We start from the raw sequence: 12049 nt of genomic DNA on the forward strand, positions 1-12049 counted from the left end.
TTAACCCTTGCTCTACAGCATCACCTTCAAGAAGTTTATCCAATCCTACCTAAAGTGGTGGAACCACAGTAGCCTGTAAGAAAAGAAGAACCTTCTCTATCTCCAAAGTCAATTGCTTTGCAACACTTACCTGCTCATACCGTCTTTCAAACTCTCTTTATAATTCTATAGTTGTAAGCTCCTTTGGGCTTGTCCTTTTAATCACTTGGTTCGAATATTCAAGATACTACTTCTTTCAAAGTGCTTTTGAATGCAACCCATGTATGTCCATTATTTGCATAGATTGCATTCACTCGGATCCTTAGCTCTTGGGCCAAAGCCTTGTGCAATACCTTGGCATGTCATCTACTGGAGCTCTAGCCATCTCAAGCTTTTTTGCATAAGCATGAAGGAACTTGGTAATATTTATGCCTTCAAATTTCTAGACTACTAAGTGCCATTTTCTAAAGTATTAGTCTTGGCCTCTTCTTGGTTATACATCTCATAGGTCCTCATCAAGTTCATGAAGCTTCTCATTCTAACAATATAATCATATGTACACATATGATCTCCCATCTTATCAAATATGGATGTGTATATTCACATTAGGTTCACCAAAATATCGAGGGGGGAGGGGTTTGTGTAAAGCCACTAACCACTAAGGTTCAAAGGAAATAGATAAGACAGATGGAAGAAATAAACGAACCCAAAACACATTATTGTTCTTTGATAAACTCTATACACTCTAACCACTATTCTTGGATTACAAAATCTATGTCTAAGAATATGGCTTAGACAAAGCTCTGTCAAGATGATTGTTTGACCACTCTATGCAATCTGAAACTCTTTGCTACAATACAATGAAAGACTATGCTTCATACACTAACCAAAATAACCTGAAATGTTCTATGGATAGCTAGAAGAACTTCAGCCCATCTTCTTTGGCAAAAACCTATGAAGAATGCTCTCTTACAGTAATAAAAACCCTGTCTTGATAAAACACCTACAATAGTAGGTGCCAAAAGCTTTAGATCTATCCCCTCTCTTACCTATCATGAGCAAGATTTTTGGGCAAGAACACACCATAATAACTTAAGAAACACTATATCTTGAGTTCTTTGAAGTTTAGCCCTATTAAGATTGAGTATATAGCAGCAAAATTGTCTCTAAAACTCCCCAAAATAGTCTACTTCATGCTATTCCAGAGATAGGCAAGAATACCCAAGTGTATGATCTGATTCCTTCATGCTTTTACACTCTTTTCCATTGTGCTTGAGTTGGAGATTTTCAGTCTTCTTACTTGCTTCCTTCCTTCATGTTGTCCATGCTAATGATGGCAGCAAACAAGTAGTGTCTCCAGCTCCTAAAATCTTGGGAAGGCTACATCTATTCATGACTTAATGCTACCTTATTGTGCTTTTCTTTTTGCACTCTATTGGTTATTGTCATGTCCACCTACCCATTTTCTCCCATAAATACTTGGCAACTTACTTTGTCCTTGGGCCACTTGGATTTAGCTTCTTTTATCTCCTAAATGTCCCTAAGAATCTCTTGGCATTTGTCTTGCTCATAGATATCTTTTGGGCTACATCATGAGTTAGGCTTGATGCCTTTTGGTCTTTTTGGATCGTAACCATGCATCCATGCACACCTATGAGTCCAAGCATGACCTATTGAATGGTACCTTTCTATGGCATGCCAATGTGCCTCCATTCCACATGACATGTTCTAAGGATTTAGAAGTGATGCCAATGCCTTAGTGTTAGAATTCAATGCACACTTGAGTGCCTAGAGATCATCACCCAAGTGCCAGTTGACATTGAATTCGTTGATTCCTTCCACATAGAGCTTCTCACCATTTGCTTTCTTGGTAATTATGTTAGGTTAAGGAGCTCTTTGCAAGATCTACAACATCAAATTATGCATCTTCTTAGGCACCTTAACTATTACTAGTCACCAAATTTCTTTTTTAGAATGTACACTAAATGGGGGAATGAGTGCTATGTCTTTAGTATAGGCAATTTGCAGAATTCGTTAGTGTAAGACCTACTCTCTCTAGCTCGTCTCCCTTCATAATTTGGCATTCTCAAGCCTCACAATGAACTCCAAAGTTGAAGCGATGCCCAATAAGCATACTTTATAAAAACATATTAGAATATATATGCATTGTATCATATCATCAATATTATGCTATAGTAGGACAATACCTTCTTGGCATGGCACCTTATAGAAATGAGCCACTGTGAAATACAATTTAATAGGGTCAATAAAATATTATTGAAATAATTATACTCCTAAAACACTATTTTCCTTGGTTTGGTTCCTATACTTTCATAGGCTCCTTGATAAGAAAGCATGTGTTTGTCACATAGATCTAAAATGGACTAGGTAAGTCCGTATGTTTTATCTTATTGCGAGATAGTGCATTTGCTATCATCTTGTATATGGTCTTGTAGCCTTGTCAACTAATCGTAGTTGTATCACAAGCTATTTGAACTTCTTCCACCAATAAAATAATAAGGATGTCCATAATAACCTCATTCAAAGTAGCAAGGCAGAGTGCTTGATGTGGAAGGTCTCTCAAAATTACAATTAGATGCTTGCATTTTAAGAATGCTTTAGAAGCTCTAACTGTTGACCCTCACCTTGGCCTCCAACATCATCAAAAAAGTTATTGAAAAGAGGATATAAATTATCAAGGGATGTAGTATTGTTAGATTATCTTTTAATAGGAGATTACAAACCTCAATGCTTGCACATGCCTTTTTTGCATTTCACCATTCAAGGATAGTGGCATTATTAATAGTAGTAGATGCTTTCTTTCTTTCTTGCCCATCGGAGTTTTCTTGCACCTTTGCAACTTTGACTATGCAATGTTATTTTTCTTTCCGTTTGCTCTAGAAGTGGTTTCAAGGAAGCATTTTGCTCCTTTAGGGTTGAGTTTCTTTGCAAATTGTTTGCCATCTCTTCTTCCTTGTCTTTGAATTGATTAATCTATTCTTTAAGCTTATGCACTTTATTTTATTAGTCTTGCAAGACTTTTTGCAATATGTTTAAAGAACCTTGGGATTATAACAAAGATTATTGAGTATTATGTAGCGTTAATTGATAATGATGCATATGAATATTACCACTTAAGCATTTGCAATAATCTAATAGACCATTTTTAACATTCCCAATATAAGTGATTAAGAAAGAAATTGCATTAAAAGGTGAATCTAGACATCTACCCAAAGATCAATATTTTTATTTTCCTCTAAACGATATTGGAAAGTTATTGTTGCATTTAAGCCACGCATGCTATGAGAGGTATTTGTAATAGCATACTCTTTATCCACATAAACATACAAATCCACTTTTCTCTTATGGTTGTATATATCCTTAACCGATTCAATTAGGAAATGTAAAGTAGGAGAGAAAATGGTATAGATTGATTTTTTCAATGCAATATTGATTAGAAGGATTAGAGGGAGAAAATAGACTATGAAAAATGCTTAGATGAACACGTAATATGATTAAGCACCATTAGACATGGTAAAGACTACCTTTTGAGAGGGGAGGAAAAATGTCAAATTTTATGGTCAAAATTAGTTCACCCTGTTGAATTAACACATAGGAGAAGTAGTGGAGCATAAAGTGGTTATGTAATTACCTTTAGAGCGTCCCAAGTACCACATGTGTAGAGTTTTAAAAATCTAAATTGATTTAGAGGCAATTTAATGCAAAAAGTGTGTTAAAAATTAATATTTTGGCTTGCAATATGATTGGGTATCTTTTGAGAGAAAATATATTTATTCCTTGAAATTTTTGTGATATTCATTTTTTGGGGTAAAAATAAATTCAACATGTTGATGTGGCACTTTTTGAAGGCTAAAGGAACGCAGACACTACATGTAGGGCTACTAAAAATGTAAAATAATTGAAAGATAATTTAATGCAAAAAAGTGTGTAAAAATGAGTATTTTGATTTACTAGTACATTTTTTAAATGTGAAAAATATAAAAAAAGTTACTTTTAGAACAAAAATAAATTTGATTGCTAATGTGGCCCTTTTGGAAGAGTGATGGGTCCTCTTAGAAGATGAAAAATTGTAGTTACTAGGGTGAAAACAAGAGGAGGACCCCTTCTTTCTAGGTGGCGTTCACCATAAAAAGTAGGGTGGAGCCTATAAGGGAGCTAGGGGACAAAAAGACATCCAATGATAACCATGGAAGAGAGACTAATCCATGATTAAGGTTTCCTAATCAATTTCTTATGAGGTCCTTTTTAATTCCATACTTTTCCTAATGCTTAGATATGTCAGATTTCTCTTGTTCCCTATTGATAGATATAATTGGCCTTCCCTTTTGACCTAGTTAAACATATGTTGATATTGCGTTACAATCACTCTTCTCAATTCTTGGCTATCTTTCCAAATGTAAGACACTTGATTGGATTTATCTAGAAGAATTGAGGAGCAAATTTCTTATCACTATGAGAGTATGATGTCTTGTGGGTGTAACTTTAAAAAAGAAAGGGAATTTACCTACATCACTAAAAATTTTGTTTGCTTTAAGCTCAAATATAGCTAATCTATTTAGAGATCTAGTATGAGATGGTGTACAGTACTCTTCTTATCCCAAGTATAAACTAAAGGGAATTTTTATTTCTACCTTTGTGAAGGATAAAGACACCCTTGAAATATATTGTAACCTTCAAATTCAAGCCATGCACAAGCCCATCACACTTTTCCTTGAAATGAATAATCAAGCTCAAAGCTAAGAGCTTATACGCTTGGTAAAAACCATCTCAACATTTGTCCTTAAGTTTTAGAATCTATTCCATATTGTGATAGAAGCCTGAGAGAGTAAAGCAAGCTTAGAAGTAAATTTCATTTGGAAGCCTTTAAGATACTAAAAAGTGAAAAACAATGTGCCCTGAAGAATATTGTAAATGTAGCATCCCAAGATCAAACATGACTAATAATAATAAACATCTTCTGGCATAAGGAAGAATATTCTTTAAATAATTACAAGGGGTGGGCTGTATGGGATAATATAGCCTTAACAAGCCCCGTCCAGTTACGGCTGGAGGAACCATTGGGCCGGACGGCAAGGCGGACGGCTTGTTTCCACGTGGCGGCGGATGCCTTGAGTTGCTGCGAAGAGAGGCCTTGCATTAGGGCTCGGACCTTGCCTTCGATTTCCTCTTTCGGGACGACCCCGTCCCTACCCACAGGTTCGAAATCTAGCCCGATTTTCCATTTGTCGACGCAGCAACGACTGTTGAGCATCTGGTCGGAGAACTGGGGCCACCCCAGCATGGGCACGCCCGACGCCAGGCTCTCCAGAGTGGAGTTCCAGCCGCAGTGCGTGAGGAAGCCGCCCACCGCCCTGTGGGCCAGCACACGCAGTTGCGGGGCCCAAGCCACGAAGCACGCCCGCCCCTTGTTTTGCATCCTCTCCAGATACCCTTCCGGAAAGATCGCATTCTCGCCGCACATCAAATCCGGCCTTACCACCCACAGCAACGGCTGACCTGCCATCTCCAGCCCTGCCGCCAGCGCAGCAAGTTGCTGAGCTGTCAAGACGGTGATGCTCCCGAACGACACGTACAGCACTGACTCATCCTCCTGCTTGTCCAGCCATTCCATACACGTGTGCTCCTCCGGCCACAGCGTCCCCGTGGGGTAGATCTCGTCGACCCCTGCCTCCTCGAAGGAGGAGGCCGGCAGCACGGGCCCTATTGTCCACATGTCAGGCCTCTCCTTGGAGCGGATGGCGTCCAGCGAGGCGGCCTCCAGGGCGTCGAAGGTGTTGATGGCCAACCACGTGGGCTCGTGGACCCGCCGGCAGGGCTGGATGAAATTTTCGAACATGAAGTTGGTGGGGTCGTCCGATTGGAGGTACGTGTTGAACTCGTCCACTCTGAGGACTGGCACACCTGGTATCCAATCGATGAGCTTGTTGGGGTTTTCCTTAGTCGCCTCTGTAACACACCCACAGTCTACAATGAGATTTGTGACTTTCTTTACGCTAACGTAGAAAGAGACTTTGAGCAACACGTGGATTATTGCACAATTGTGCAAGTGATACTTGGGCTAATATGAGGAGCAATACATGAGAATCTGATAATTGAGTATGGACAATGTTGACATATTTCACATGTGCTCATTCATTGTTTTAAGTCCCCCACATTTCAGCTTGTTGCTAAGCTCCTTAAAGCAAACTTAAAGTGAGCTTTTTGTCATATCAAGACTTATGGATATGTCTTGATAACCTATATCTATGCTTTACATTTCTCAATGTGTGTGTGTGTGTGTGTGTGTGTGAGAGAGAGAGAGAGAGAGAGAGAGAGAGAGAGAGAGAATATCATGAATAAACTAGGGAGACATGCACAAGCAAGTAGAGAAAGATTCACTTTATGTGTATGACAAATATTTTCTCAATACACTAATGAAGAAATGATAGAGATGGCAATACTATCCTCATTGAGAATTTTAAAAACAACGTTTCTTAAGGAAACCTCACCAAAAAGAAAAGCAAAAACAAAGGCCTACCTAGAAGCAAGTTAGAAAGGCCTTTTGTTCTTTTATAAAGATAGATACATGATTTTTTCAAACCCAAACAAAGGATATATGACCACGTTGCTCACCAATGTATTGGCTATAATTACCACTTTTCATGCATGTCTTGGAGGCCACTAGATCTCCAATGATTCACAACTAGGTTATAATTGGTAAATAATATCAACCACAAAAAGATGTGGACCTAAGCTCCTTTAACAAAAGGTCTCATGACATCCAACATATAGTGCTCACCATTTGGTTTATGAAAGTGGAAAACATGTATATGTTGACTCTCCCTTCTTCACGTCATTTCTATCAAAAGAAAGTATTGACACTTCTAGTTCAATGAACATGCCAACTCAACTTTATAGACTAGTCAATGAGAGTGTTCAAGGGAGGTCCAAAGGCAAGTAATGTGCTAACATTTAGAGGGAAGGATGGCCATCAACCTATAGATGATACCACATGCATGTCAATGGTACTAGTTGATGGAGTGATCTTAAAATCAAGGTCACTCTATGAGGTCTCACACTTCTCAAGTGAAAGTCAATGAAACCTTTCATATATACATCAAAGGATTCCAATAGTTTAGTTTCTACCAAAACCCTTACAAGCATATTGATGCCACCTTTTTAGAAAAACATATTTCAAGTACATTAAAGGAAGCAATGTACTAATTTAGCACAATCCATCTTTGTGGAGTTATTTCTATCACATGGAAAGGGAGAAAACATAAGAATGCAATTTTCAACCCCCACAATCGAGTTAAAGCTTTGCTACACTTCAAGGGTAGATGTATATGATATATTCATTTTCATATGAATATAGCATATAAGGTCGTAGGACTTGACGTCTTCTTATAAGACTTGCTTGACACTATAATCTCTTTTAAGTTTTAAAAAAGAGCTCCTTTCTTGTATTGTATGTCACATTCAAGCATAGGTCCTTTTTTGCTACCCTTCTAACTCTAAGAAGAAAGCTATATAATGTAGTCTTTTTCCAACATGGATGATTTCAAAAGATTTAAGAAAGGACTCCTTACTTTCTGAGTTAAAGCTTTGCTACACTCCAAGGGTAGAAGTAAATGATATATTCATTTTCATATGAAAATAGCATGTAAGGTCTTTTCCTTCATGTGGAACTCTTTTTTGACTTGACGCCGTCTTATAAGACTTGCTTGATACTATAATCTCTTTTAAGTTTTTTTTAAAAAGCTCCTTTCTTTTGTATTGTATGTCACATTCAAGCATAGGTCTTTTTTGCTACCCTTCTAGCTCCAAGAAGAAAGCTATATAATGTAGTCCTTTTCCAACAGAAATGACTTCAAAAGCTTTAAGAAAGGAACCCTTACTTTCTGGAATATGACTTCAAAAGCTTTAAGAAAGGAACCCTTCCTTTCTGGAATATGACTGGGTTGCACTATGAAGATGATAGTTTTTGCAACTATAGGTCTCTCCCTCCATATGGAACTCTCCTAGGCCTCCACAGCCATACATCCACATAATATATTTTTGGAGACAAAAGCGATGCCTTCAAAATTCTTAGCATATTCCTAGGGTTTTTCACATAAGAGCATGTTCTCAGTATATTTCACTTCTTTTTCACCGTACTATCTCCAAGATGTTTCCTTTGTTGGCATCCTCTTCACAATAGGGAATCCTCTTTGGAACCCCGTCACAATCGGCTTCTTACTGAAAGAGTCACCGTTCATTTACCATTTTTCATAGTCATCATCGATTTACCATCTTTGTACACAATGGCAATAATTGCAAAATACACAAACACTAAGAGAAGAACTTTTGGACAAAATTCGATGTGGGAAAGGAAAAGAGGGGTTTTCCTATGTTTGTGCATTTAGTGTTCAATATCGTGAGCTTCTCCACAAGGGAGGCACCGGATACCTAGCGAGAGATGTGGTCCCTCCCCTGAAGAAGCTCACGATGATGGTGGTGTGATTCAGAGTGTGGAAATTCAAGGGAGGGGGGACTTGTCTAAAAGGTTCAAGTTGTGAATAAATCAAAATAGGCACTGTGATGGGTAGCAAAGCAACATGCGCGGTGCGGGCAAGTGGCAAGGGGAAAGCTGCTTACCGCGAGGGGCACGGAAGCCTTGCTTGACGGCCATCATGGAGGCGAGGGTGCCCGCGGAGCCGGTCCACAAGGCGAGTCTCGGGAGGCCGAATTTGGTGGCCACGTCCTGCGTGAACAGAAGGAAGAAGTCGGAGATCATGAGGGACAAGGGCGGGTCGCCCTGCAGGAGGCGGCTCTCGATGAGGCTCTCCAGGGCCGGGCCCAGCTTCGAGAAGGCCTCGCCCACCTCCACGGTCACGTCCTCGCCGCTGGTGCTGCCGTCGGGCCTGCCGTCCACCAGCTCCGCCAGCCGGATGTCCAGGCCCAGCCGCCCCCGCAGGGCCGCCTCCGTCTCCCGCAGGCGCGCGATGTTGTGCTGCGTGTTGACGAACGTCACCGTGAATCCCTCCATCGCCAGCCTCACCGACAGCTGCATCATGGGGCTGATGTGGCCTTGCGCCGGGCACGCTATTGCCAGCGCATGGCCCGGCCGACGCTTGTGTAGTGCTGTACACGACGTCGTCCTGCAGCTACTTATACTTCCAATATCGGCCTCCATGACCAATCTATCCACTGCAAGGATCAGCGGATATTACGCCACTACCGACCACTTGTTCACTCACCACAAGAAGAAGAAGAAGAAGAACAAGTCGTCCAAACTCCAGAGCCGAAGACAGTTATATTGTATCATCGCCTACTGGCAAGCCGCTTCCCGCTGTAAAGAGGGTAAAGGGGTCAATGAAGTGACGCCTCTCGAAAAGAAAATGCACCCACCTTAGTGACAGTTTTATAACAAAGATGCGGTTTTTCAAACTACTTAACACTATAATTTAAAAAGTTTCAAATTATAAACGAGTTTTATATGCGTCAATAGAGCTGTGTAAACTTTTTACATTTTGGATTTTATAAAACCTTAAAGCAATGCATCCTTGAGTGTCACTATATTAGCCTTTCACTGTTATTTTTTTATGAATCTTTCATTTATAATTAAGACTATTTGATAAAAATATTAAAATACTTGGATACTTTTTTTAAAAAGGTCCATATGATATAAATAGCTTGGTTGCAAAAAATATTTATGAGACTCACTTGGAAAAAAAAGTTATAAGGGAGGATAGTTAGATGACACTCTATTAGTCCCTTTACCCTGTCCACAATTTGAACTGTTGACAAATGGCACAATTCACAAGCTCGAAAATTGAAGCTTGAATATATTGCTTTCTATCTTTACTTTTTCTTCTTTGTGTGTGTAACATAGTCCCCCTCAAGTAGGTCTAAAAATTGAATCCTTCTCTTAGGTTTCAATTCAAAAGCCCCAAATGATAGGGAAGCTACACAAATACCATTTTTTTACTTAGGCATATGAAGCATCTATAGTCTATAGTAGGTTATAACTGATTGATTTCATATACCAAAAATGACCCTACATAGCATCCATATAATAACCCCAAGCCCACAATGATGTCCTTTATTTGCATATTAGATAATCCAAAGGCCTCTTTTGATTGAAAATCATACTTTAGCACCTCTATTCTTGGAGCTCTTCTTAGTATTGCTACCTCTATTTTGCTTGCCCAGTTATGCATGAGATGCAGAGGAAGGATTAATGAGGCACACATCCCCCTCCCTGTGTCTTTGTGTGTGTGTGTGTGTGTGTGTTTGCTCTTTTCATTAATGAAGTTATTCCACACTCTAATGATCTCTTACACATTATTTAGAGTCGTCCATCCCTCCTCCCTCCTCTAGAACATACCTCCTCTAAAATTATCATCACATTATGATCTCCTCTAAAACAATTAAACACATTCACTTGAGAAGCTATAACCCTCAATGTTTGCTTCCATTCTCTAATCTTGTTGTGTAAGCGTCATCTTATTTCTTGTGGCATCCACTCTCCTATACATAATTGTCTATCTCTTTTTCTGCATCAAAGAAGTCATCAAATGGCCTCATAGAGGCCATAGAGGTAGAGGTGCCCCCATTATGAGGAGAAGCCATATGTGAGCCCGGACATTGGTTGAGTCATCCTGACTTGCATGTCAGATGAGGTCTATGTGACCGGATGGCAAAAAGGTGACCATTGTGGGTCTAATCTTTGGGTTAGACAGAGTAGTTAAGTTGGTAGCAACTCGAGGCACATTGCATCGAGTTGCGGGGTAAGAGAGTTATTAGGGGCCCTAGCCAATGGTAAAGGGAATATTCCCTGGCCAACTAGTGGAGGTGCACATGGAAGGTCAACAGACACATGTGCATATGGAAGGTCAACAGACACATGGACACATGGAAGGTCAATAGACACATGTGCATATGGAAGGTCAACAGACACATGGGCACATGGAAGGTCAACAGACACATGTGCATATGGAAGGTCATCCATCATGACCCCCTTCACAAGCTATAAAAGCTAAACCCCTTCACAGCCATCAACGATCCATCTTTCACCCAGTCAGAGTTGTTCCAGTTAGCCTTAAGCTCTTCACCTATCTTCTGTCTAGATTGCCATCTAAGCTTCACAGTGGAAGCGCACATGTGGACAGAGCCATCTTTGTATCAGTTATTTGGAGATAAAGAAATTTTGTTATTCTCCTCTTATCTGTTGTGTACTCTTTATCTCTTTCTTAGATTCTGTTCGCTACGCCGTGTAATTTTTTACACGAAAGAGAAGATGGAAATACATGCAAAATCATTGTAAAATGTCAGGCCCCACCATCGAAATAAGTGTCAGTAAGAGCTTTGGTCTATCTACATTTGTATATGCATTGAAATACTTGAGGAAATACTCATCATTATATGAATATTTTGATGAAATACCGATGCACATTCTGACCGCAGAAATAAACACTGATGATTATAGAGGAAAAAAAATATTTAGGAGGGAATTGGCCCCTTGTGGGGCTAGATCCATGCTGTCCATGTTTACTATCGTGTTAGTTTTGGATTACTTGTTTGATATCCTCTCTCTCTTTTCTCTATTCTCTCTCTCTCTCTCTCTCTCTCTCTCTCTCTCATATTTTAATATCTCGCATATTTCTACTTTCTCCTTTCTTCAGTCTCTACCCTTTCTCTTATCCTCTATGTATCTCCTCTCTCTCCCTCTCCCTCTCCCTTCTCTCCTTTTTCTACCCTCTCTCTTACTCTCTCTCTATCCCTACTTTTTTGTACCTTCTCTCTCTCTCTCTACCCTCTACTCTCTACTCTCTACTCTCCTTACTCTCTCCCTAGTTTTTTCTCTTGTCCATTTCTATCCTCTGTCTCTCTCTCTACACCTATATTTACCATCCTCTATACCTATAGTTACCCTCTCTCTTCCTAATCTTTTCCTTTGCCTTTGTAAGAAGTTGGGAATACATGTGTTAGTGAAATAAAGTTATTAATAATATCTTGTCACATGATATAAGTATAAAAGGTACGAGACATGTAATTTTTGGCATATTTTATCATAATACAATTACTG

The 12049-nt window shown here is 39.5% G+C and overlaps 1 protein-coding gene across 1 annotated transcript; it reads right to left on the reverse strand.

The window, feature by feature from the left end:
- Window positions 1-4843: 4843 nt before the first annotated feature.
- Window positions 4844-9314, reverse strand: LOC148011543 ((R)-mandelonitrile beta-glucosyltransferase-like). Its single transcript, XM_087670298.1, has 2 exons — window positions 8617-9314; window positions 4844-5946 (listed from the first exon to the last, which is right to left on the reverse strand). Exons 1-2 carry the CDS (start codon window positions 9152-9154, stop codon window positions 4988-4990), a joined length of 1497 nt encoding a protein of 498 aa, XP_087526424.1. The 5' UTR covers window positions 9155-9314; the 3' UTR covers window positions 4844-4987.
- Window positions 9315-12049: the final 2735 nt, after the last annotated feature.

Source organism: Lygodium microphyllum, chromosome 28, assembly GCF_053477565.2.
Source record: "Lygodium microphyllum isolate KBCC chromosome 28, Lygodium_microphyllum_v1.1.10, whole genome shotgun sequence".
In the NCBI taxonomy this organism is placed as follows: Eukaryota; Viridiplantae; Streptophyta; class Polypodiopsida; order Schizaeales; family Lygodiaceae; genus Lygodium; species Lygodium microphyllum.

Excerpts from the sequence above, each read along its gene's own strand:
- LOC148011543 (XM_087670298.1), bottom strand. The coding sequence starts at position 9,154 with ATGGAGGCCGATATTGGAAGTATAAGTAGCTGCAGGACGACGTCGTGT. Across the intron at positions 5,947-8,616 it reads AGGCTTCCGTGCCCCTCGCG|AGGCGACTAAGGAAAACCCC; the intron begins GTAAGCAGCTTT and ends GGTGTGTTACAG.